Source organism: Drosophila obscura, unplaced genomic scaffold, assembly GCF_018151105.1.
Source record: "Drosophila obscura isolate BZ-5 IFL unplaced genomic scaffold, ASM1815110v1 contig_150, whole genome shotgun sequence".
Lineage (NCBI taxonomy): Eukaryota > Metazoa > Arthropoda > Insecta > Diptera > Drosophilidae > Drosophila > Drosophila obscura.
In genome coordinates this window covers 5,747,429-5,774,198 of record NW_024542736.1, presented here as the reverse complement: position 1 = coordinate 5,774,198, position 26,770 = coordinate 5,747,429, and the positions used below count along the sequence as shown (strand labels likewise).

Sequence of the window (26,770 nt, the reverse complement as noted above, 5' to 3'; positions counted from 1 at the left end):
ATCAATCTTCGTTTGGGTCTGCTCTTTATCCAACTATAATGAAAATTAAGGTTCAGGCACACGCTGTACGCTGAGTGCACACAGTCGCCTTGTAAAGGAGATTAGAACGACATCTTGGAATAGTGTGGAACAAATAACCGAAGACGTCAAATTTAATAAAATGTATTTTAGAGAATTAACTGCTTATAAAAAAAAATGTCCACCACACATAACTGAGTAAAATTTTAAAGGCTAGTCTTAAAATTTGATATTCAAATTATTAAAATTAAGAACGAATTTTTTTTGTATTTGGTTTATAAAATTTGAATTTTAATTTAATTTTTCAATTCCGCTGCTGTTTGTGCTATTTAAATATGGAAATGCTCTCTTACTGTCGCTGGGTGATAGGTGGGCTGAATAAACATTTGATCCAACTCGTGTATCCAGCAGGACAGGACTGCAACAGAGGGTTCGATTGTAGTTGCTTGAATACAAAGGGAAATACTCACCCGTTTTGGTGCCATCGATGACGGGGCACGAACCGTGAATGGTTTGAGTGTCCCGATCGTGCGTCTCCCCCCGCATATTGTACCAGAATAGGACCTTTCCGCGCTCCGATGGAACCTTCAGCTGTAGGCGGCTAAAGACAGTGGAGCCGCCGTGCCTAGCATCATTAAGCTTCGGGAATTTCGGGAGATGGAGAATCCTTCAGTTATTAAGAGATTAAAACCAACTCACGTAGAAGAGGACAGTGGCCATACGGTCGCCCATGGCCTGGGTTATCGGCAAGGAGTCATTACTGAAGTCGAAATGGAGATCGTAGTGGCCCCCGAATCCGTATTTTATCAGCTGCAGGAACTGATGATCGTTCATTATCAACCCGGTCATGTCGTGTATGCGCCTGAGTACACGTTGTACCACTGGCAAGCCCGAGACATCCATATTATAGTCAGGTATCCAAGCTCCTAGGGCGGTGCGCACCTTGTATTTCAGGTTCATGTTCATGCCAAATTCAGCGCGGACTAGAAGTGGCTCTGCAACGCGCTCCACCTCGGCTACTTCCGCGTCGGAGAGGACATTGTGGTAGGCCACTATGTAGGGATCCAGCGACAGCTCCTCCATCTGTAGGGGGGCCAGGCGCAGGAAGGGTGTGGTTGTGGCATTGTAGCGACAGTGAAGGCGCGAGGGTTTATTTTGATGGGAGGAGCGGCAGATCTGATTGAATTCGTCGGGCAGAGCGGGCTGCTTATCCTCCGAAACTTGGACGTGTCTCGTGTTTGTGTAGAGGTTGAGCAGATGCTCCGAATTCTCCGCCAGAGTGGGGTGGGCCATCAGAATGCTTCGAGCCTCCTCTTCCAGGTCTGAAAATGAATAAAGAATAAATCTTCAGCCGAGGAATGTCGTTATAGATCTGATCCTTTACCCATCTCCAAGAAGCAGCGGGCTAACAGAATGAATACCTCACTTGACTGAAATTCCAGCACTTCGTACACCGAATAATAGTCTGGTTCTATTAGATTGAAGGTGTAGTATAGCCATTGGACTGCTTTTCCGTACTCCCCCCACTGAAAATGCAGCGTTCCAAGAGAGAAGCAGTCGATGGCTGAAATGCTACTGCTGTAGAAGGAACATGGAATGAACGGATGAAATAGAGTAGTCCAGCTGGAGACCTACTTGTACTGCACGCCATCGATTAGCCCCTCGACGAGATGCGCTGGCTGCACATCATAGGTGCGCACAATGCGGTAGATGGCCTCCGTGGCATCCTCAGCATCTTCTTTTGAAGGAAATTCCTTTGCCTTCTCCTTGAGGAAATTAATCTGATCTGCAGGGAAAAGCTTACGGATGATTTCCATTATTCTTTGGCAGATTTGGACTCACCCTGCCCCACAGGCTGCCGCATGAACTTCTCTAATTGCCGCCAGTCCTCGTGCATATGGCGGATGAGGCGAAAACTGTGCAGTGGATTCGATAGGTACTCCTCCTCCCTGCCCTTCGCTGCCTCGAGGGGAATGCTCATCGCCATTGCAAATCTGTGGGAGCAGCCAACCCAACCCAAGCGATTAGAATAGTTTTCAGGCAGACTCTCCATCTCCTATCTCACCGCTGCAGCACGTGGACTTTGCTCTGCAACTCTTCAGTATATTGCACGAGGTTTGAGATCAGCTCCCTGTCCAGCAGCAGCAGCTCCATTCGATCCGCCTTTGAGGTGACAAAGTCCTTGCCTGGATGGGATTTCTTTGTCGTCTCAGTTCTCGTCCCACTCTGAACAGAAACACTCGCGAGGATGAGGAAGAACAGGACTGGTAGCATGTCATTAAAAAGAGAATATACTCGTATCATCGTATCTTCTGGTGTTTTAGTTTGTGAGTTTTATATGTGAAGTGCGACTTGAACTTCGGACTTGAATGGAAATACTAAGGTGATTAAGTAGTGAACATCGAATTAAGTTGTGTGCTGTAAAACATAAACGTAAACATAAATTTCAGTCCATGTTTCCGCTTGCTCAAATTTGTAGCAACAAAAAACTATTATAATTTTACTGCGTCTTCTGAAATGGATTCGAGTTTTGGTGAAGAGTTGGACAGGTATGCGAGCCTTAAAGCTTAAAATAAAAAAAAAAAAAATATGTGCTGTAACGACTGTCACTACATAGGTAGTGAAAGAAGGTGATCAAATTAAGACTTATTATTTTGAATAATAAATTAAGAAGTACATATACATATGCTATGCAAATTAAGAATATAGTTTATAACCAAACACGGCAAACGGAATTTGTAATGATCATTTAAATAAAATTATCTCAAAAAAATAATTTAACTTACAAAATAATAATATTAGTAAATAAATGCATAAGCAAATTAAATAAAAGTCGCGCGGAACATTTGTGTCCATTACATTAGCTACCCCGACATCAATTGGCTGATGAAGCTGTGCATTCAGAGGTGGAATTAATATTAAACGAGAAGGAACGTGTGAGTCGCTTCTGGGGACGCGACTCTACTTATACCCGTACTCAGTCAGTATATACATTTTTGAGCTTATGATTTTTAAGAATTTAAAAATTAAAAAAAAATTTTACATTTTACATTTTTTTGCTACATCTGTTATCTACATCTACATCTACAATGTATATTCCACATCTAACAAGTAGATTGTACATGTACCATTTAGGTTCTACATCTCCTCCGCTAGGGGTTGCTCGCGCACTGAACGCGGCAGAGTGTGCGAGCGAGAAAGAGAATCAGTAGCGTCAGCAGCGCTGGAGAAGGAGAGGGAGCCAACAGAAAATTAATTTCTTCATTCTGGCTATAATTATGATCCGATCTAGTTCAGATTCGGCAATCTGGTAGATATGGGCATTCTCTACGATACTGCGATTTTAGTTTTATCGTATCTTTAAAAATGTGCCTGCCACAGATTTTCGTCCTTTGTGGGGGCGGAAGGGGGCGGGGCGAAATTTTGAAATACACTTGTAGCAGTGTGATATCACATGAGTCTGGAAACCAAATTTGGTTTCTCTAGCTCTTATAGTCTCTCAGATCTAGGCGCTCATCAAGACGGACAGACGGACAGACGGACAGACGGACGGACGGACGGACAGACGGACATGGCTATATCGACTCGGCTATTGATGCTGATCAAGAATATATATACTTTATGGGGTCGGAAACGTTTCCTTCTCTGCGTTGCACACATCCACTTTTACCACAAATCTAATATACCCCTTAACTCTTTTTTGAGTACGGGTATAAAAAATACATGAAATTGTTAAGTTTGTTGTTGATCATCGTAAGACAAATTTAAAATGTAATACAACAAATTATAGTTAAAAAATAACTGCACAATATTATTTTTAGTTTGACTTATTTGAATACAAAATTTAAAGACTCCGTAGATTTTATTGGACAGTTTGAATTATTTGCTTAAAATTTCGATTATGTCTTTACTACCTATCCCATCGGATATATATGTATATAAGTACATTTTGATATTTTTTCAGCGCTTAACCTTTAACGAAGAATTTCCTATTTCCTCGGCGATAGGTAGGCTGGATAAACATTTGATTCAGCTCGTCTATCCAGCAGGATAGTACTGCAAAAGAGGCTATGGATTTTAGCTGTATAAATTCAAGAGAAAATACTCACCCGTTTTGGTGCCATTGATGACGGGGCAGGAACCGTGAAGGGTCTGAGTGTCCAGATCGTGCGTCTCCCCCCGCATATTGTACCAGAACAGAACCTTGCCACGCTCCGATGAGACCTTCAGATTTAGACGGGTAAATACAGTGGAGCCGCCGTCCCTCGCATCGTTAAGCTTCGAAGGAAGACAGGGGGGAGAATTCATAGTTCAGAGTTCAAACGGAGTTCACAACTGACTCACGTAGAAAAGAACGGTGGCCATTCGGTCGCCCAGGTCCTCGACGAACGCCATAGAAGCATTGAAGTAGTCGAAGTGGAGATCGTAGTGGCCCCCGAATCCGTATTTTATCAGCTGCATGAACTGCTGGCGGTTGATGTTCAGTCCGGTCATGTCGCGTATGCGTCTATGGAATCGCTCCACCACCGGCCAGCCCGAGACATCCATATTATCATCGGGATCGGGGATCCAGGCTCCCAGGGCTGTGCGCATCTTGCTGGCGGTCAACCTCTTTCCCTTTCCGACAACGACACTGCGCTTCAGAAGCGGCTCTGCAACGCGCTCCACCTCGGCTATTTCCGCGTCGGAGAGGACATTGTGGTAGACCACTATGTAGGGATCCAGCGACAGCTCCTCCATGCGTAGGGGGGCCAGGCGCAGGAAGGGTGTGGTTGTGGCATTGTAGCGACAGTGAAGGCGCGAGGGTTTATTTTGATGGGAGGAGCGGCAGATCTGATTGAATTCGTCGGGCAGAGCGGGCTGCTTATCCTCCGAAACTTGGACGTGTCTCGTGTTTGTGTAGAGGTTGAGCAGATGCTCCGAATTCTCCGCCAGAGTGGGGTGGGCCATCAGAATGCTTCGAGCCTCCTCTTCCAGGTCTGAAAATGAATAAAGAATAAATCTTCAGCCGAGGAATGTCTGAACAAGATCTGATCCCTTACCCATCTCCACGAAGCAGCGGGCTAACAGAATGAATACCTCACTTGACTGAAATTCCAGCACATCGTACACCGAATAATAGTCTGGTTCTATTAGGTTGAAGGTGTAGTTTAGCCATTGGACTGCTTTTCCGTACTCCCCCCACTGAAAATGCAGCGTTCCAAGAGAGAAGCAGTCGATGGCTGAAATGCTACTGCTGTAGAAGGAACATGGAATGAACGGACGAAATAGAGTAGGCCAGCTGGAGACCTACTTGTACTGCCCGCCATCGATTAGCCCCTCGACGAGATGCGCTGGCTGCACATCATAGGTGCGCACAATGCGGTAGATGGCCTCCGTGGCATCCTCAGCATCTTCTTTTGAAGGAAATTCCTTTGCCTTCTCCTTGAGGAAATTAATCTGATCTGCAGGAAAAAGCTTACGGATGATTTCCATTATTCTTTGGCAGATTTGGACTCACCCTGCCCCACAGGCTGCCGCATGAACTTCTCTAATTGCCGCCAGTCCTCGTGCATATGGCGGATGAGGCGAAAACTGTGCAGTGGATTCGATAGGTACTCCTCCTCCCTGCCCTTCGCTGCCTCGAGGGGAATGCTCATCGCCATTGCAAATCTGTGGGAGCAGCCAACCCAACCCAAGCGATTAGAATAGTTTTCAGGCAGTCTCTCCATCTCCTATCTCACCGCTGCAGCACGTGGACTTTGTTCTGCAACTCTTCAGTATATTGCACGAGGTTTGAGATCAGCTCCCTGTCCAGCAGCAGCAGCTCCATTCGATCCGCCTTTGAGGTCACAAAGTCCTTGGGTCGACTGGATTTCGTTTTGGTCCCACTCTGAAAAGTAGCAATCGCAAGGATCGTGAGGATCAGGAGTAGTAGCGTCATCTGGGAAACGGTAAAAAAAAACGATCGACAGGGGATCATATTATTTGTATCCACGATAGTCTTGCTAAAATCTTAAATGTATAGGTACTTATTTTATTTAATATAAATTCGAATTGGAACTAGGTATATTACGATTCAAGAAAGTCTCAAACGGGACTGTTTCGTTCTTCCTAAGCCATCGATCGTTGTGGTTGAAGCTGCTTTCCAAACGCTTTCGGCATCGGGTGAGGTTTTGCCTTCGGTTGTTTTCGCCTTATGGCGTCGGCTGAGAGCGTGGGTGCGACTGCAGCTGGCAAGTAATAGGTGTCGGCTTTCTTATGGAATGGAGAACGCACTTGTTGGCCTTGTTTAGCCCGGGGTTTCGTGTTGCATGAGTGATATGTGAGTGATAGTGGAGTGAGTGAATATATGTGTGTGGATATGTCACTATATGTTGTGTATTATAAAATCAGTATTATCGATATATTTTTATAACCTTGCCAGTCATTATCCATCCTTCAAAATTTTTTGCTTGGTCTACACATAAAACACATAAAACCAGGCCGAATACTGAACAGCCATCAAGTGGCTGACCCTGACCCAGGAGCTGATGGAGGAGCAGCCCCTGGATTACTACGATTAGCGGGGGGCCACAAGCAGTGGGATTACCTTCCTGCTGGCCCGCTGCCTGGTGGCCACAGACAGGGCCCACGAGGCAGTGATCCTTCTGAGGGAGCACAAGGAGTTCGGGGATAAGCCAAACGACATCGTGTCACACTTCCAGGAGCATCCACCCAAGCAGTCCATCGACCTGCAGTCGCGGCTCTGCACGGAGGACTTAAAGCACCTCTGCCGGTCGACTATGGGACCGATCAGCAGGCCCCTCGAAGCCGTCGCGTCTGCGTTGTCGCTACAATGCCACAAGCACTCCCTTCCTGCGTCTGGCCATCCAGCGGCTGTACCACAGTGTTCTGAACGACGCGGAGATGTCCAGGCTTAAGAATATGAGCACCCCTCTGCTGGGCTGCACGCTCGTGTACAGCAAAGAGACAAACAAGAAGGTTCTCTCGACCGGCCACACTGCCAATGCGGTCTGGACTCCGCTCCCCACGATGGGGCCAGAGAATGTGGCGCTGTTGGAGCGCATTCAGCGAAATTATAATTTCATCATGGTACTGTTCCTCCATGCTCCCTTTTCTTATGCCAGGATAAAACAAAAAACACACATTGCTAAAAATAAAAGCTAAAGTCGCTCACGCTCTTAACTTTTCGCCGCCGCTGTAGGTCATTGCATTTGCACTGACACCACATTCAGTAGGAAGAGAGGATCAAATGTAAAAACGCTTCAAATCAATTGCCATTTCTCTGCTGCAGATCTCATCCACGCACTTTCCTTCTAGAACATTCGCCAAAGCTAAAACACACACACACAGGGCCGGCATTAGAGGTTATGACGCCCGGGGCAAACATGAGAAGAGACGCCCTTTGATAGTTTTTTTTCCTGAAATGAACAAATTAAGGGAATTAAGGGCGCCCCTTAAAATTTGGCGCCCTGCCCTAAAACCGGCCCTGCACACACACTCACACAAAATGCTCTCTTTTAGACGCTCTCACCGATTGCAAGTCACCTTCAAATGCCTTTGAGTAGGAAGAGAGCGCTAAGTCAAATTTAAACTCCCGGCGCAGACGCATGCTTATTCATGTCGCGGAGGCAAAAGTTCGGAAAAATGGCGCTAAAAAGTTCGAAAAATTAAAAAAACCCGTGCGATAGGTGTAGCAAAAGTTCGGAAAAATTAAAAAAACTCGTTTAATAGGTGTAGCAAGTTTTTAAAAGGGAAACCTGTTGCAAAAATTCAGAAATGTGATGAAAGTTCAAAACAATCGCCATTTCTCTGCTGATGATCTCATCCAGGCACTTTCCTCCTAGAACATTCGCCAATGTAACAACACACCACGCACACACATTGTAAAAGCAAAGCCTCTCTTTTAGACGCTCTCACTGATTGCAGTCCCTTCACCTTCAAATGTCTTTGAGTAGGAAGAGAGCGCTAAGTCAAAATTAAACTCCCGGCGCAGACGCATGCTTATTCATGTCGCGGAAACATGGCGCAAAAAAGTTCGGAAAAAATTAAAAAAAAACCCGGTGATACTTGCTACACTCGCTACACGTGCTTAAAAGAAAAATCTGCCGAAAAATTGGTGAAAAGAGTAATAAAAAAGTTCTGGAAAAAGCTGGAAAAGTGCAACTTCATGTGGTAGAAGAGCCTAAGAATTAGGGAAAAATAAAAAAAGATCACATCAAGTGTGAAATCAATATTTTTCCCATGCGAAAAAACGCCCGAAAACTGCAACGTTTCCAGCTATTGGAATATGAGTGTAAAGAAGGAAAGAATTAAAATAACGGCATCAAGATGCGAGTTGAGTTTTTTTTGGTGTTGAGTTTTTTTCCTGTGCTCAGCAAGGTGAGCGTGATGTGCAAAATGGTCATTATGACGGCAAGCAGTGCAAGGCGGCAAGCAGTGAGCGAAAGTGTTAAAGTCAGATTAAATGCGAGAGAGAAAAAAAAACTTAAGAAAGAGAGGAAATTTTGGGCGCAAATCGCCGTAAAGAAAAAGTAACGGCAGCTTATGAGTGTTTTTTTTTTTCTGTGAGAGTGAGATTGAGTGTTTGTGCTGGATGGTCATTATGATGGCAAGGGGTGTCAGGCGGTTTCGGCAAAAAGTGAGTGAAAATAAAATGCCCCGCAAAACTATAGAAAGAGCGGAAAAAGGCCCGCTGAACTAAAGAAAGAGCGGAAATAATAAAAGGCTTAGATGGCCAAAAAGTGAGTGAAAGTGCAGGTGAAAATAAAATGCCCCGCAAAACTGTAGAAAGAGCGGAAAAAGGCCCGCTGAACTATGGAAAGAGCGGAAATAGTAAAAGGCTAGATGGCCAAAAAGTGAGTGAAAATAAAATGCCGCGCAAAACTGTAGAAAGAGCGGAAAAAGGCCCGCTGAACTAAAGAAAGAGCGGAAATAGTAAAAGGCTTAGATGCCAATAAGTGAGTGAAAGTGCAAGTGAAAATAAAATGCCCCGCAAAACTGTAGAAAGAGCGGAAAAAGGACCGCAGAACTATGGAAAGAGCGGAAATAATAAAAGGCTTAGATGGCCAAAAAGTGAGTGAAAGTGCAAGTGATAATAAAATGCCCCGCAAAACTGTAGAAAGAGCGGAAAAAGGCCCGCTGAACTAAAGAAAGAGCGGAAATAATAAAAGGCTTAGATGGCCAAAAAGTGAGTGAAAGTGCAAGTGAAAATAAAATGCCCCGCAAAACTGTAGAAAGAGCGGAAAAAGGCCCGCTGAACTAAAGAAAGAGCGGAAATAGTAAAAAACTAAATGGCCAAAAAGTGAGTGAAAGTGCAAGTGAAAATAAAATGCCCCGCAAAACTGTAGAAAGAGCGGAAAAAGGCCCGCTGAACTAAAGAAAGAGCGGAAATAATAAAAGGCTTAGATGGCCAAAAAGTGAGTGAAAGTGCAAGTGAAAATAAAATGCCCCGCAAAACTGTAGAAAGAGCGGAAAAAGGCCCGCTGAACTAAAGAAAGAGCGGAAATAGTAAAAGGCTAAATGGCCAAAAAGTGAGTGAAAGTGCAAGTGAAAATAAAATACCCCGCAAAACTGTAGAAAGAGCGGAAAAAGGCCCGCTGAACTAAAGAAAGAGCGGAAATAATAAAAGGCTTAGATGGCCAAAAAGTGAGTGAAAGTGCAAGTGAAAATAAAATGCCCCGCAAAACTGTAGAAAGAGCGGAAAAAGGCCCGCTGAACTAAAGAAAGAGCGGAAATAGTAAAAGGCTAAATGGCTAAAAAGTGAGTGAAAGTGCAAGTGAAAATAAAATGCCCCGCAAAACTGTAGAAAGAGCGGAAAAAGGCCCGCTGAACTAAAGAAAGAGCGGAAATAGTAAAAGGCTAGATGGCCAAAAAGTGAGTGAAAGTGCAAGTGAAAATAAAATGCCCCGCAAAACTATAGAAAGAGCGGAAAAAGGCCCGCTGAACTAAAGAAAGAGCGGAAAATATTAAAAGGCTTAGATGGCCCAAAAGTGAGTGAAAGTGCAAGTGAAAATAAAATGCCCCGCAAAACTATAGAAAGAGCGGAATAAGGCCCGCTGAACTAAAGAAAGAGCGGAAATAGTAAAAGGCTCAATGGCCAAAAAGTGAGTGAAAGTGCAAGTGAAAATAAAATGCCCCGCAGAACTTTAGAAAGAGCGGAAAAAGGCCCGCTGGACTAAAGAAAGAGCGGAAATAATAAAAGGCTTAGATGGCCAATAAGTGAGTGAAAGTGAAATTGAAAATAAAATGCCCCGCAAAACTGTAGAAAGAGCGGAAAAAGGCCCCGCAAAACTATGAAAAGAGCGGAAAATAATATGCATCTTATGAGTGTTTATTTTTAGTAATTTTTGCATTAGTGCATGTCATTATGACGGCAAGGTATGCCAGGCGGTTTCGGCAAAAAGTGAGTGAAAAAAACAATGAAATTCACCGCAAAAACAAAATAAAGAGCAGCGAGTAACAGAGCAGCAATAAATGTATGACATGTACCGCAATAACCTTATAAAGAGCGCAAATATGTATGACATTTGTTTCGATTTTTCTTTTATTTGGAACTATTGAATAAAAGATCAAAGGAGATAATATCCTAACTGCAAGTCAAATAAAATTGAAGGTGAGTTTGCACAAGACACTTTTTTTTATAATAATAATTCTACTATTCATTTGAGTGTACATGCATTTATTTTGAATTATATTCTACACTTTTGGGAATTTTATTTTTCCCACTTTTGGATGCGGAAATGCTTCCAGATGAAAAAGTAATACTATCTCTCATTTACATATAAACATGCAACATTTAATATATACACATAAACATAAATGCCATATCCCAGTCCAAAAGTAGCGCATATATTTTTCCTCCCATCTTCAATTTTGTATAAAATATGTAAGTCAATAATTCAATTAAGATTGTATCCATTTCCCTTTCCATCACTGCAAAATGCAATCCTCAAGAACACTCCAAGAAGATGATTGCTGCTTACTCATCTATAGCTTTCCTTCTCTCTGGAGTGGAGTGTGGGTTCCCGTTCGTACCTTGACCTTCGATTCGCACTTGAAATCGCTTCCTTCTCTGGCACTGGTGCTGGCACTCGGCTCATTGCACCATTAAGTAGCAATTAAATTCAATTAGCCGCAGCTCTCCCGTACTCTCTTCGACATTTGCATCCCATCCTTCTGCTTCCCATTTATCACGCATGGCTGTACCTACTCGTACATCCTCCTCCCTATCATCCCCATGTTGGATTCCTCTGCAACTTTTGCCCTTTGATTTCGATTGGTGCTGCTAATAATTTCTCAGATTTATCGTCTTCCTTTCCGCCACTCTAGTTTCTGTTTGTTTGGCGAAAGTTTTCTCTGGGTTTTCTTGGCTTTTCCGACTTTGCTTTCAATTAAGATTGATGGCGTGCACTTTTCCCTGCGTTTTCCCCTGCCAACTATCTAAGCAGGCCACGGCTTAAAGTAGGGTGAGAGTATGGAATGCATTTGTCTTGATTTCACCTTTTGAGCCAACAGATACAGACACATATACAGATTGGATGAGTCCTTTTCATCTCGCAGACAACATATGTCTGCACCATCTATATTTCTCTACTCCTCTCTCTTTCTCTCTCTCTCTATATCTCGGGTTGTTGGCCAAAAGGTAACAGCGGCAATTTATCAAAATTTGCACTCACAAAGAGGCTGAGGGGCTGAGTGATGGGGCAGGACATGCAGGAGAAATGTGGCTACAATTGGCATATGCGTGTGCGTATGTGCATTTGTATGTGTGTGTTTGTGTGTCTAGGTGGAGACTCCCCCCTCTCTCTTTCTCTCTGTACTTGACTTAAATTGCTTTTTTCAATGCCAACGGCTGCTGCTGCTGCTATTGCTGCTTCTGCTGTTGTCCTCCTGTCACATGCGGAGCCAAATGTCATTTCAGCAAAATCCCTCAAGTCGTTCGTCTGCCCTTGTCTGTCGTGTTTTATCTGTGTGTGTGTGTGTGTGCGTGTGTGTGTGCGTAAGAAAACATTGTGCAAAATATATGTTGGGACAACAACAACAACAACATCAGAAACAGAAAGAACATTTTCCTGCGGCTGCTTAAATTGCATTGGGAAATAGGTTGGGGATCTACTGCCACTGCCACTGCCCGTGCCACGCCAAGACAATGAACAGTTGTTGCTTTTGAGTGTGTGTGGGATGGGTGGCTGTTGGCTGCTGAAAGGTGCATTTGTTAGTGGCCTCAGAGATAGCTCTTCCATCTGGGGATTTCCTCCTGAAATATCCGAGTTTGTCAACTCTGATTCTGATTATCTGAAATGGCTCTAATTGGGCGACTCTCCATAAAGTGTGGAAGTGAATCTCCATATAATCCCATCAGCCCTATCCCACAATCTCTTTATCCTGGATCCTTCCTGTTGCTCCTTCGCTCTAATAAAATTAAAATGCCAACCATTTTCACTGAAATGCGATAGTCCTTGCTCCTCCTCCTACTCCGCTTACTCTGTTAAAAAATTAGCAACAATTTTTCAGCATCGCATCAAAATGTGCCCTGCCCCACTGTCAACCACACCGCATCGTGAGGCAAAGCCACCCTCAGTCCTCAGTTGCGGCCCCACTCTGAGGCACTTATCAAGAAGCTGACTTACTTTGTGCTACACCTTGTGGCTCTTCTCATTCCCATTCACATTCCCCCCTCTGCTTCCTTCATGCCACACGCACTTTGTCATCTCCTTGGGCCCCGCCTGGCTCTGGTTCTGTCTCCGGTTGCGACTCCATCGCGCTGCTGCTTCATCTTGCTCCTTCCTTCGTGGTAATTTGATATGCCGTCGTGGCTTACATTTTTTATCCGCCATTACCGCAAAACGATTTACTTCCGCGTCGCAATTTGCTTTAAATTTTTATTTAAACAACAATTTGTTCAGATTTTGAGCAGATTGAGATTTCCGCTGAAAGATGTGCCACAGAGAGAGAGAGATTTGATTTGATTGTGGGGCAGGACCCCGGAGCCACGAGTGTGTGGAAATGCCATCCATACTGTCAACTCATTGATGCACCTTCAGCCACAGGGCTGCCAAGGATGTGGCTGCAACGGACACTCGGCAAATTAATTTGCTGCAGACTCCACAGCTGCCTCGAATTGTTGGGTGTGGTCGCCAGCCCAGTCCTTGCTTCCTGATGGCTGTCCTTGATGCTTGTTGGATAGTACATAGAGAGAGGGTATCATGTATTCGTCGAGGGGTATGCGACAGGTAGAATAAATACCGACCAATTTTTTATTTTATAAAAAAAAAATTTAAATGCAAAAAATACAGGAAAGTCTCTTCACTTAATTTCTCTCTGAATGAATGTTCTTTTTAAGTTTCATTTAGCTTTAAACTATTACAGGGTATCAATTACTTTCAATAGAATAATATAATAATTTTTCCCCCCAATTATACGCTTTCCTGTTCTGTTTTCGCTGTTATTTTTTTTGTCTTTTTGTTGAGCTGAAATTGGTTTCGTGTTCATTTTCGTTTGCTCTCTGCTGGTCCACGTCCACGCCCATCGCAGGGCGGGACTTACTCAAGAAATTCCCCCGTGTCTTGGAATCCCTTGCTCCTGGCTTTCCGTTGTCCTTTCTCCACTCGATGGTTTTTTCTGCACTTTTTTCTGCGGCTTTTAATTTGATTTCTTGCACCTTTTCTAATTGGCAATTGGAGCCGCTTGGATGTCGCTGACAGCAGCAGCAGCGCAGTATTTTCCACTGCAGCAGCATTTTCCTCTCGCCCTAAAATTTAAAAGCTTTAAATTATCCTGGAACAGGAGATGAGGGGATTGGGGGGTATGGTATGGGTGGCTGGTCCGACTCCTGGCGTTAATGGCTCTTTTATGGCCGCCACTGTGTGGTCCCCCCGCTGCTGCTGTGGCAGCTGCAAATATTTTGCCACTCCATGGCAGTTCGGGGATTGAGGATTGGGGGTATTTGGTCTTGTTTCAGCAAAAATCTAATCTATGCAAGCCCCGCTACACGCTCTGCGCTCCACGCAGTGTGGCAACTATTTTTTTTGCCGCTTGCAACGTTTTTTGCTGCTGCTGCTGCTGCTGTTGGGAAGCTTAACAGTTAATTGCCCCTTGAAGAATACCGCCACACAGTCCACAGACAGCTCCACAGCTACGGGAGCTGAGCTCCATGGATCCACAGATCCAGAGTCCAGAGCCCATTCTCGTACCACGACACGTGGACACACGACACAAAAGCCCCGCCCCAAACAATGGCTCTGCTCTCCATTTGCCTGCCCTGTGTCCTCGTCTGTATCCGTATCCGTGGCCGTATCCGTGTCCATGTCCGTGCGTGTGTTTTAATCGGTTTGACTTTGCTGCCTGACCTGTCTGCGAGGGGAGGGAACGCAGTGTGGCAGCAAGGGGCATGCAACAACAAGGACAAACAACCAGTGTTGCCAGTGTGTGGCCCTGCAGCAGATTGAATCCTAATCGAGAGGATTTGACTTTGGTTACGTTGCGTAAACACGCAACAACGGCAACAACCGGCACAGGAATTCCCCCACTCCCCCTTCCCTCACCACCCCAGTCAGTCAAGATTACAGTGAAGACTGTTTGGAACGAAAAGAAACGAATTCTCTTTTATAAAATATATAATTATTTGTTGCCTGTTACATCAATCGATGGGGCGACACCTTGGGACGATCATTAATGGCACGACCAGTTGGAATCCACCTGGTTGCGGTCATCCTCATGGGACACTCTTCACGTTTCGCTAGTCTGCTCTTTAAGGCCTCTTCCCTCTGAAGCGAAGCTTTCACGGAACTTTAATCTGCAGCTGAATCCAAGCATGGGGTTCGTTTTTCGCGTTTGTCGTCCTATCCGCTGATCCTATGATACTGACCCTGGGAGGCAGCCGTGCCCCTGCTTCATTCCTAGTAGTCGCCGTAGTTGATCCTTAGCTGGTTCCACGCCAATTGCTGGTGTCCCGCAAGATCACGATAACATCTCCCAATCGGTCCCATAATTTCATTTAAAGATTTTTCAATGGAATCGAATCCTGTGCAGGTCTGTCTTCTGGTGGAGGGACGACTTTTGGACATAGAGATGAGATTGTTGAACTCTGTATGTGGAGCCCAAGGAGCCCAACTCACATTCAACCCAGTCCAAACATTGCCAAAACTGTGTGAATGATCCATGTGAAGGCTTTTTCCCCTTTGCCATTGCCTTGGGGATGTGCTAGATCTGGAAGGATACTCGTATAGTCATGGAGAAAAGGCAATCACCAATCTACATACCAAAGTGGGGAACAGAACATGGTTGTCATGCATGAATCCTCTCAAGAAGCCAATTGGTCCATTGGACGGTGTCCTCCAAGGATCAGTAGCATCGGAACGGCGGACAGGACGGCACACACAAAGAGCCAACCCGAAGTTTTGATGCGACTGCAGACGAGAAACAGTTCCGACGAGCCTTCGCTTCCGAAAGAAGCAGCCCAAGGAGCACATGACCAAAACGTAATTAGTGGCCGATAAGAACGATCCCAACTAGGTGGTCAACTATTCGTGCCACAGAGTACCGTTGCCGTTCCCGTTCCCCACTCGGTGGATGTTTCATTGATTTTGTCGAAAACTTCCCTGCAGGCTGGCAGGCATTTGTGGTGCATCCATCTCCATCCCACCGTTGCCGATCCTCTTGATTAGCTGCAGGATTAGCTACCAACATTTGCTTCGTTTGACACACACACACACAAAAAAAAACAAATCCCAACAAAAAATGTAAGCCAGAAGAATTTTTTTTATTTTTATTTTTTACTTTTGAAATTAATATTTTTAGATGTTGCCTGGTCGAGGCATTTCTAGCAACTGAAAATTTAAGTCCGAGTTCCAGGCTAACAACGGATATTTTCGATTTGGGGATGTCTGAAGCCTACTTTGTTCCCTAAATCGGTGAACGGAAAAGAAACAATCGACCAGTCGTGTCGTGTGTGCGAGGTTTAATCGGATCTTCTAGTACTAGTATAAAGTGTGTTTTTCCTTCCTAGTCTCCACTGTGGTACTCTTCTGAGTGCAGTTTATTGTAGCATACTTGTGGCAGAGACAGGCAGGCAGGCAGGCAGGCAGCTGTTGTTTGCTTGTCCTTGGGGCAATTCGGTGGGCTGTTGGCTTTTGGCTGGGCGGAGGCTTTGTTTCGAGAGGGGGCTGGGCACACAAAGGCAATTTGTGTGTGTGTGTATCTTTTTAGGTGATCAGCCAATGGTGCGTGTGTGGCGTGGAGGCCTCCTTCTGCAACTGCTTGGGCTGTGGCTGGCTCCCTGGTGCTGCTCCTGCTGCTGCAGCTTGCGGTTGCGCTTAGCCATTTCCTGCCTCTCCCACTCTTCCTGGCCAACTGTTGGCCATGGCTTTAAATGCGCTTTTAATCGGTCAGAGGTTCGAAGGGTTCTCAGGGTTCTCTGGCCAGACAGAAAGTTGCATCAATATTGGAGTTGAACTGCGGTCGGACGTGTGTCCTGTATAAGAAGCAGACCAGTGCAGAGCAGAGCAGCTGTTGAGAGGCAGCCAAAAGCAGCGTTCAGCATACACGTAGAGAAAAAAACAGAGTGAGGGAGAGAGGTAGATAGATATGGGTATAACTTTTTGACAGTTTTAAGTTTGAGCGGAACTCCTCGACTGCCTCCCCCCCTCCTCTGTGTTGTTTGGCAACTTGTGACACAAAGGCGCCATCCTCCATCCTCGATATGTCTCCATCTACTCTCCATCTGTCTCTTTCTCTCACTCTCTGTCTGTGCAGCCTTCTCCCGTTCTTGGGGGCATGCAACAATGCGCTGACTTGACTTGTCTTACTCCGGTCTGTTGTCTGTTTTCCTCCTCTTTTTCTGCCCTCCCTGCGACCTTCACACACACCACTGCACACACCCGAGGAAAACTTAAACATCACGTAAGCATCCATTTCCTCCTCGCCCTCTCCTCCCTTCCAACTCTGCTATGGGGGCATCCCCCCCGATTTGTACATACATCAAAAATTTTATTATTTCTTACAATTTTTGCTTAAATTTTGCTTTTACTTTTCGTCCTGCTACTGCTCCTGCTGCTGCTGAAAAGGTCAGACATTGTCAGTTAAGTGTCCATGTCCATGTCCAAGTCCCAGTCGAAGAGTTGAGAGTCCAGCGTCCAGTGTCCAGTGTCCAGAAAACTCTTGTCCAAGATTTCGAGTGCTTTTCACAATTTTTTAGTGCTCTCTGCTCCCCTTCCTCTCCCCCCCTTCCCACTTTTTTGGCCTGTCTTTTGGCCCTTATTGAACGCCTTTCGGTTAGGTGTCAATGTGTGCAAAAGCTGAAGCTGAAGCAGCAGCAGCAGCAGCAGCAGAATTATGGCAAAGGCAAATGGTATTGGAAAACTTTGCCATGCCAAGCCAGCAAATGGATATTACAATTCAGATTCAGATTCTTGCAGGAGGGAAAGGGAAAACCAAGGCAGAATGGGTAGAGGGAACTAGCACCCAAAAGAATGAGGCAGACCACAGAGGAGGTGGTCCATCTATATGCTGTATGCTATATGATTTTTCCTTTGATTGGATGTGAATGTAAATGGAAAGAAGCAGAAGTTGGCTCATTTTGTACATTCAGGGAGAAATTAATTGCTTGGCCTATTTAGGCTCTAGGGAAACCCACAAAATGTTATTTTATTTATGTATCAAATTAATATATTAACAATTATCTGTTAACAAAAAATTAAAATTTAAATAACTGCACAATAGGAAACAATAAAAAAGTAATTCAATACATTTCACGATTGAAAATGTTGATAAATATTACATGCAATAATATAGAGTGATATTTCCGGGGGATAAGGTATGCCAAAGGTTTGCCCCACTCAAGCCTTTTATATTTCAAAATTTGCATATTGTATTAAAATGTGTAAAGAAATATGATAATTTTAATAATTCGATCATTTAATTTTGAATAATTTTTAACTTTTCTATTTTGTTTGAATATTTATTATATGCAATATATTACAGAATTAATTAGACAATAGACATATGGAATGTACATTTGCATTCCTTTTGCATTTACTGGAACTGCCACCGATCCCTTCTATCGCAATGGTGTCGCTTGCTCACTCATTTCACACTCTCAAGATATATGTACATCTATATATATGTATAATGTTTAGATATAGTATCTCCTTCCCTCCCCCTTTGAATCGAATCGAATTAAATCGGAACGAAGAACGAACTCATACGCACACCGTGACATAAATCAGAAAATCAACAACTAACACAAAACGGTATAAAAAATACGGATTTTGATTTATTGGCTGTTTCCCACCCGCCATATAGCCCCACCCCTCCCCTAAGTAGACAGCTCAAAGGCCTAAACGTGGCCTAAAGCAAAGAGGAACAACAAGCAGAGCACAAAACCAAAACAAAACCAAAATTCAGATATGAAAGAGGAGCAAAGGAGACACGCCAAACAATGGAAAAAGAGAAAGAGAGAGAAAGAAGAGACTTTTGATTTGTGACTTGCGACTTTTCACGTAGCAATTTATCCTCCTCCCTCCTGCCACACACACACACACACAGGCACGCACGTGGAGAGGAGGAAAATCTCCATAAAATGAAAATATGAAAATAAAAATCACGCAACAGGATATTGAAACGTCACACATATGCCACAAGTGCCACAAGGCGAGGCCTTGCTCACGTAGTGCACAGCGAGGGGAGGGGTGTGGGTGAGCGGGAGGGTGTGGGTGTGGGTGTATTGGTGTATGGCAGACAGGACTTCATTTTGGGGGGCATTAAAACTGTCAGTGGCGCAGATTGCCTGCGGTGGCTAAGGACAGCGAAACCTACACCTTCCACATGATTTATTTGCCAATGCCATTGCCATTGCCATTGCATTTATTTGTTTGTTGCAGCAGCAGCACGGAACATTGGAAAGAGCGTGATGGGGGCGTGATATACGTTGTGGCAAGAGGAGAGAAAGTGAAATTGGCGCAAAAAAACTGCGCAAAAATTCGTCGGTAAGCCCCCGTAAAACAGTTGCAGCAGTTTCTTTAGCCTTATTTCGTCACGTCACATCCACATCCACCCTCTCCGACCCCCCTAGCGAGCACGTCCTAGGAGCAGTGTCCTGCGAGGGAGGAGGATGGAAGCGGAGCAGCAGTTGGCCAAAAGCAACGATAGATATGAAGGTGGGTCAGAAGGAGCAGCAGAAACAAGGGGGGTGGGAGTAGCATTTGGCTTTCGTGGGAGAGAGTCCTGGATCCTGGCCAATTGTCAGACGCCGACTGATTGGAACTTTGAGCCTGCAGCAGCTTCTGCCAAAGGACGTGCAGGGAAAGTTTAAATAAACACAGGAGCAGGACACACTCTATAGAGGAGTGGTGGAATGAGGAATTGGTTGGTGGGGGCAGGATGGATATCCGCGTTAAAGTTGCGTGAAAGTTCCACAAAAAATGCTTCTAGATCACACGTAATCGGAGCTGCGATATACCCTTTGTTTGCCAGTACAGGGTATACTCTCTCCTGCCCATCCCTTCCCCCGTCCGTGTGTGCGTATCCTGAAAGCATATCCATTTCACGCACAAGTGCCGTGTGGGCTCTGTCCCCGAGAATGAACCGTGTGTCAAATCCATTAACCTTCTGTTTACTTTTCTACGTCCAGCAGCCAGGAGCCAGAGGCAGCAGCCGCAAAAAATCACAAGTAGCAGCCATCATCCACTGGAAATACGAGGAGCAAGGGGAAGGCATAGATGCCGATGGCCGAGTGAAAGTGTTTTTGTGTGGTTGAAATTTGATATTTTCACTAAATTGCGTTGCACACTTGAGGTCGAGGTCCTTCCCTCTCCGGACATAAATCTTACCTTGGTGTTGGGGCGCGTGGTGCGGGGGAAATGGAGCAGCAAATCAACTCCCATCCACACGTATCCTTGGAGCCACCCCCCACCAGAAACTGAGTATGAAATGAGTATTAAGTTGACGTAAATTGCGGTCCATTACATTAACCAAAGGGAAAGAGTCTAAGAAAGAGTGTAAGGGTGAGAGTGTGAGTGGGGTGCTTGGGGTCTGGTCTGCCAATTAACCTCCCCCCACATTCCAGGGGTGTCTCTGCTAATTGCTTTTGTAGTTTCTCTGCAGCACCGGAAACAAAACAATATCGATAGGAAAAGATAAATGGGAATGGGAATGAGAGGGAGGAAGGTGTTCATTAGAAGATAGGTACATATGTACATACATATGTATTTATGTGGGTACATTAAGGGGAATAAATGTACTTAAATGGGTTTTAATTGATATATTTGGGAAATGTGAAATATGTGCCATATTATTGAATGTTTTCGTACGCTTTAAATGGATTACTCAAGTAGTTGGATTAAGATTCGTTTATCTTATATCTAATATTACTTAAGAGTTTTCTACCAATTATTTTCTTTTGCCGAAATTAATTTTATTAATAATTAATTCAGCTGTAATCTGTTTTAGAATAACTTTTAAATTAAATTCTGCAACTCCTTCAATTCAGAATATCAACGCATGGCGCTGCTGTTTCGTGTATTTTGTGTACTTTGATGGATCATCGAACTGCCCAATTAAGCGCCCCGAAATCTACTTGGTGGAGAGACGCGTGCGCTTGTTCCACGAAAAGTTGACTCCGTAGCTCTTGACAGGCTGCTTCTTGGGTTTCTTCTCCTGGGCGTCGATATACCAACGCCAGCCATTGCGTTCACAGTAGGTAACGGCCTCGTCTTTAGTTCCGAAATGCAAATTCAAATTTGACAACGGATCGCCACTGTAGAAAACGAAAGGGAAGAAGAGACTGCTACTAGTACGGGGCCATTAGTTAGTTACTAGCTCTAATTGCAATACTTACGATGAGGCCCAGCCCATTAGAGGGTTCTCCCAGCGCTCCCGATTGTCGAACTCAATCTGCCACTTGTTGAGGTTGCTGGTGCCGCTTTGCATCGCATTCTTGGGTGGGATGTGAATGCGCACACGCCGCTCCTTGAGCAGCTTCGCGGGCACACCGGAAATGGGACTCAGATCCACGGCTGTGGGCACGGTGATCGTTCCGCTCAATTTGCAGCGCTGCTCCAACTCCTCTGGATGGGCCAAGGCCGTTTTTGGATCAAGTGGAGCGTCGGTATCCGTGGTAGACGCGCAGCGGGAAGCAATATTAGCAATTTTGTTGGTAGTAGCATTTAATCTACAGCCCCACCAACCAAGCATGCAAATATTGGAGGCTTAGCATTTCCAAAATGTGAGAGGCTGAGCAACGTTATTTATTTACTTACAGCTGAAAGGAGATGGACGTAGTCCCGAGGCACATTACTTGGCGTAGGAGCGACATTTCTCTCGCAAGTTGAATTTTGTACATACAATTTGGAACACAAATCTCATTCGTTCCTTGGTTTTATTTTGGTTAACTTAGTTTTGGGTTTTTCATGAACGAACCAACAAAAATTAACTACTAATTACTGCAGTGCATGGAACTACTTTAAGATGTTGCAGCTAGCTAGCAGAACATTTAATTATATAATAATATATAATTATATTATATAATTATACGCGATAATGTAATAATTTTGAGTGATTTCTCTCATTGGATTGCATACGTACATATGTATCTTATATGTATGTATGTTTCGATATCGAATTCCCTTTTAATTGCAGTGTAGATACGTTTTATGCTGCATTTCCTGTTTCACTGAATTTCCACTTGTAGATGATCATTCCTTAAATTAATTCTCTCTGCGTAAAGCTGCGCTACCTTCTCTCCCTACTTGAGGCTTTCTGCTAATTGAATTTTAATTGTCATTGATTTTACTTTGCTGCACATTTTACTTTTGGAAAGCAGAAGTAGAGCTGTAGCGCACACGCCTTGTTGTACCTTCGAAACGGAACAAAATTTGCATTGTTTTCTTCACTCCAGCGGAAAGCCAAAAGCAGCAACAGGAGGAGCTCCAGCTACAGCTACAGCATCCTGGCTGTTGCTCTTTTGACTCTGCTACAAATAAGCGGGGCATCAACTTTAATCACCTGCTTAATTAAATCAGTTTCGCCTGGCGACTGGCGCCAGGTCCAGCACTGGCACTTGCCCTTGTTCCTGCCATTGTCCTGCCATTGCCCTGCCATTGGGGAGTTGGGGCACTGTGTTTTGGTCCTGCATAAATTACGTGCTGCATAATCACCTACAAGCGTTCCACTTAAGCTCCTGGCAAGTGTCCTTTCCTCTCTTTTGGAGTTTTTCTTGTTCTTGGCTTCACTTTTTGTTTTTTCTGTTTGTGTGATTCCCTCTGCTGATGTCCGTCCGATAAAGTTGTTAAATAATTTACGTTTTCCTTGACTTGCCTCCGCATTTCTTTTGTTTTTTTTCCCCCCCGCGATGCGGTTTTCATTTGCTCTGTTCTGAGTTCTGTTTTTATCTGATTCTGATTTAGATTCAGATTTATGTTTTTTAATTCCATTAGCGAGCCATTTACCTCCTCAAGGAGATGCTCCTGTGCGGGAATTGGGCGGAAAAGAGTTTAACGATCTGTGAATTGTGATATGATGTAAGAATGAAGGCAAAAACATGGTATTCTATGGGAAGTGTAGTTCAAGAAAGGTACTGGGTAATTATTTTTATATGTCTTGTTACATCGTAGCTGGAGATCAAAATTATAGATTATTGTAGATTCATTTGAATTTCATAATTTTAATTTTATTGATTGATTTTAATGGATTTAAATTCCAATTTAAATTATGTTTTATTTTAGATGGTTTACAGAACTAGTTTCAGGAGGATTTGCTTTCATATCTGAATATGCAAGAATTTTATTAATCTCTTACTAAAGAATTTTCCCAGTCCAGAGCAGGTTACTCTCTATTCCACTCTATCCCTTTCAATTTGCACCATTCTTGGGTGATTTGCAGCCTTGTCAGCAGTTTTTGGTTGCGGTTGAAGTTTTACATAAAATCGATCGAACATTCGCAGGACACAAGGCCAGAACGGAGAACGCACTCCTCGACAATAAAAGGCCAGAATCAACAATTATGTTAATTCCTTTTGTGGGTCAATGTCTCGCATACACACATACACATACACGCAAGAGGACATACACACACACATTTACATTGAGCTGTATTTTATGGCCGCTTCTTGGCCAACTGTCAGCACACTCTTGGTCAGAAGAAGGGGAAGGAGAAGGCGAAGAAGAAGAAGAAGAAGAAGAAGGGAGAAGGCCAGTTGCAGTGGCAAAATAAATTAACATTATTTATGATTTTTAGTGCTTAACATTTCTCCGATCTCTGTAAACTGTAACCTGTTAACGGGATGTGATTTCCCCTTCTGTTAGTTAACAGTGAGCTCTCTATGTTAGGCTACATGGCTGACTCTTTCGCTGTTGGAATTCTTTCACGCTTTTTCTCTCTCCTCTTCTGCGCATGTCTCTGTCTTTCACTCACACACCTCTGCGGTGACACGTGCTTTCTTCGTCTTCCGTCGTATATATAATGTACTGTACCTTACGCATCCCACCAATCTACCTGCGTCAGTCGCCCATTCCTACCATCCACTACCTTATATACATATACTTCTCTCTTTCTCTCTCTCTCACTCACTCTCTATCGTTCGTCCTGTACCTGTTTTAGGTGTTTGTGGGGGGGTTTTCTGGTCTTCGTCTTCGTTTGGCAGCGACGTCGTCGTCGTCATCGTCATCGTCGTTTCTCTCTGTTGGAAGAGTGCAACATGCGCTGTGTGTGGTAGGTGCCGGGGCCATGCTGCCTCTCTCACTTGTACCTGCCGTGGGCCCCCCTCCCTCAACCGTTTCGCCCCCCTACCCATGCAGACAACCGCAAGTAACAGTTGTTTTGCGTTCATTTCTCACCTCTCTCTCATTCGTCGTGCGTTTTTCGTTCGCTCTCCCCCACACAGACACACACAGGTTGCTTGCTCTCTCTCTCTTTCTCTCTCTCTCGCCTACCTATATGTAGGTATTTTAAGGTAAACGAAAATGTTGGCAGCCAACCAAAGCGGAGCAGCACCTTGAGGTGGGTGGGTAGGCGGGTGGGGTACACTCTCAGAGAGAGGAAACGACTACCGACCACCTCTTGATGTATATCCCTTCCCTTTTAATGGGGGTATGGGGGTTTTTGCATGATTTATGGCCCCGTAAAACTATTACGCCTCAGAAAATGATTAGAAAAAGCTCATTTGACTGCTGCCCCCCCACCCCCGCCCCTTTCTTTTACCGTTGCGTTGCCTTTTACCGTTTCTGCTGCGCAGCTTCTCTCTCTTACCATCTGGTCCTTCCCCTTTCCCCTTTCCGCACTCCACTTTCCACCTTCCTCTTATCAAACGTCAGTCCTCGTCGCAGTCGTGTGCGACGTCAACGTCGTCGTACTTTCGTCTCGTCTCATCTCCGTCCTTTCTGCGTTCGGCTTACACCTTGCTGCTGTCGCTGTCGCTGTCTCAGCTGCTGCCTGGTGCCTGGTGCCTGCTGCTGCTTCTCTGTCTCTGTCTCGGCGTGTGGGGTACTCTCGTTTTGGCTGGAGGTGGCTTTTTGCTGTGTGTAGCGCAGGTCTAGAGGTGCGCGCAGCCAGCCAGCCAGCCCCTCGCTCGTTAGGTACTCGTTTCGTATGTTTTTTTTCCTTTACTTTCCTCCTGTCTTAGGTAACACACACACACACACACACAGAAATGAGAACCGAGCAGCAGTGGCCTCCTCCTTCACCTTGCAGCACATCTCTGCTGAGAGGCACGAAGAAGAGAGAGAGCCAGCAGGTGCTACACCCCACCCCACCACCACCCACCCGTTCGTTGGTTCTCTTTGGGTTTTTTGAAGGTGTGTCGTCTCTCCGAGTGCGTTAGGTGCGCATCAGCATCATCATCGGTGTGCGGCAGGGAGGGGGAAATGGGAAGGGGGAGCGTGATTTATGCCAGCCAATGGTTGCGTCTCTCTGGATACGTGTGGTAGGTGTGCCACAAGACCGTTAGTTGGCTCTCTCTCTCGCTCTGTCTCTCTGTCTCTGTCTGCTGTCTGTGACTGGAGCACGCTCCACCTTCTCGGTAGAGAAGCGCCCACGTGCGCTAAAAAATGGCGACGGACGGGCAGCGACACAACTCTCGGCGCTCGCACCTATTAGCGTTCAGCTCTGCCACCCAGCCACCCGTGCTCCTGGCTCGGGAAACGGGGAAAACTTTTCTAATTAGCCAACAGTGCAACAGGGTGGAAGGGGCATGCGGCAGGCAGAGGGGTAGGGTAGGAGCCAGGCAGAGCAAAAAACTCTGCTCTTTAAGCCCCCCCGCCCCTCCATGGCCGCCTCTTTATGGATTTTTCCGACTGCCTGCTGGTTTTTCTTTTTTGTTTCGTTTTCTTTTTCTTTCTCTCATTCTTTTCTCTTCTGCCATTTCCCCTACTCTCGCTCTTTCCTTCGTCTTCCCAGACGGTCCTGGCGGTGTCAGTGTCCTCGTTAGAGGATGCTGAAACATTTTCCCGCTGGCTTGTGCGCAGCGATTTTCTCATATTTTCCATCCCTCCATCTCCATCTCCGTCTCGCATCTTTTGTTGCAGATAAAATCGATGGCATTTTATAGCAATTTAATATGACCTTCGCTTCGCTTTGGCACACAAATACTTGTACACATATATATTTTTCTTTTTTTTTGTTTGTATTTCTGTACTTTTTCATAGGCTCTTCTCACACTCTCCCACGTCCACTCCCAGTCTGTCGTCTCGTCGCTGCCTGCCTCCGTTTTTGTAGGCGGTTTTTGTCTATAAGGCTGCTGCGTTTTTCCCTCAAGTTTTCTGCTCTCTGCGATGTTTTTTCGGCTCCACCGTCAACAGGTCGTATGCGCAATCTGTTGCCCTTTGCCAGAGGTCAGCTGATTTGACATTGAACTCGCTTCTTTCATTCGCCCCATCGGCCCTATGGTCTGCCATTGGAATCCTTCTTTATAATGGAACCCATCGATGGGGCCATCATAATCGAATATCATCTGAGTATCTATAGCATGGAATAGACGGAGAATTAGTCTTGTTTTTGTTCACTGATTGTTAAAATCTCTCTGCTGATAAGTTCAAAGAAAATTTATTGGTTGTGGGTTTAGAGGGTGAATAGCACCCTAGCTATTTTCGTAGCTTTCTTTTTTAAATTAAATTAAAGCAAAATTAAAGTTAAGTTAAAATTAAAATTTAAATGGACCATCCATTTCGGGGTCCCCAATTTGGAATCTCTCAGCAAAATAGATATTTAATAAGCAAAAGACACATTCAATTTTAATCAAATATTTTATTATTTATGTTAAAATAAGTGAAAGGACTTTCTTTCAACAAATTACCACGCTCAGGTCACATCTTTTTGTATATTTAAATCTATAAAATATTTATATTATTATTACAATTTCAGGGTTATTTTCACGGTCTGTTACGCTGTTACGCAATAAACACATTAAATTCGGTAAGTCCTTACGTTGTTCTCAATACGTTATCATTAATATTGCATTAAATATTGATTTAAATATTGCACAAATTGGATTCCTAAAGCAACTATATTTAATGAGAAAAAAAACCGTTCAAAAAAAATAATTTTGTTTAATGAGATACTCCCACATAACTAACCAAATTATTTACTTAGTATAGCTCATATATCAGGATAACATTTAATACATTTAATAGCAATCTTAGAAAATTATTATAAAAAACGTATGCTTTTATTTATTTCTGTTTTCTAATTATGTTTCGATCTATTTTATTCGATTTATGCCTGGAATGAAAGCTTCTTCCTCCCATGAATCTCATCCATCCAAACCTCCGAAAAGGCTTGA

General features: G+C 44.4%; 3 protein-coding genes and 1 long non-coding RNA gene across 6 annotated transcripts; all 4 read right to left on the bottom strand.

The window, feature by feature from the left end:
• Nucleotides 1-290: 290 nt before the first annotated feature.
• Nucleotides 291-2,411, bottom strand: LOC111070083 (prolyl 4-hydroxylase subunit alpha-2-like). The gene is made up of 7 exons (XM_041596469.1): nucleotides 2,084-2,411; nucleotides 1,861-2,012; nucleotides 1,654-1,804; nucleotides 1,403-1,596; nucleotides 718-1,340; nucleotides 489-657; nucleotides 291-436 (listed from the first exon to the last, which is right to left on the bottom strand). The coding sequence occupies exons 1-7, from the start codon at nucleotides 2,320-2,322 to the stop codon at nucleotides 348-350; spliced, it is 1,617 nt and encodes a 538-aa protein (XP_041452403.1). The 5' UTR covers nucleotides 2,323-2,411; the 3' UTR covers nucleotides 291-347.
• Nucleotides 2,412-3,741: 1,330 nt separating this feature from the next.
• Nucleotides 3,742-6,166, bottom strand: LOC111082198 (prolyl 4-hydroxylase subunit alpha-2-like). The gene is made up of 8 exons (XM_041591768.1): nucleotides 6,074-6,166; nucleotides 5,742-5,941; nucleotides 5,519-5,670; nucleotides 5,312-5,462; nucleotides 5,061-5,254; nucleotides 4,363-4,997; nucleotides 4,128-4,296; nucleotides 3,742-4,074 (listed from the first exon to the last, which is right to left on the bottom strand). The coding sequence occupies exons 2-8, from the start codon at nucleotides 5,939-5,941 to the stop codon at nucleotides 3,986-3,988; spliced, it is 1,590 nt and encodes a 529-aa protein (XP_041447702.1). The 5' UTR covers nucleotides 6,074-6,166; the 3' UTR covers nucleotides 3,742-3,985.
• Nucleotides 6,167-14,600: 8,434 nt separating this feature from the next.
• On the bottom strand, nucleotides 14,601-15,854 carry LOC111068299. 3 transcript variants are annotated; one of them, XR_002607161.2, is made up of 3 exons: nucleotides 15,264-15,799; nucleotides 15,120-15,210; nucleotides 14,601-15,042 (listed from the first exon to the last, which is right to left on the bottom strand). It is a non-coding gene; the product is annotated as an uncharacterized LOC111068299 (long non-coding RNA). The 3 variants fall into 3 exon arrangements; XR_002607160.2 differs by having other exon boundaries at nucleotides 14,601-15,057; nucleotides 15,264-15,798; XR_002607159.2 differs by having other exon boundaries at nucleotides 14,601-15,210; nucleotides 15,264-15,854.
• Nucleotides 15,855-20,541: 4,687 nt separating this feature from the next.
• Nucleotides 20,542-21,204, bottom strand: LOC111068285 (NADH dehydrogenase [ubiquinone] iron-sulfur protein 4, mitochondrial-like). Its single transcript, XM_022357677.2, has 2 exons — nucleotides 20,837-21,204; nucleotides 20,542-20,755 (listed from the first exon to the last, which is right to left on the bottom strand). Exons 1-2 carry the CDS (start codon nucleotides 21,190-21,192, stop codon nucleotides 20,572-20,574), a joined length of 540 nt encoding a protein of 179 aa, XP_022213369.1. The 5' UTR covers nucleotides 21,193-21,204; the 3' UTR covers nucleotides 20,542-20,571.
• Between the last annotated feature and the right edge of the window lie 5,566 nt (nucleotides 21,205-26,770).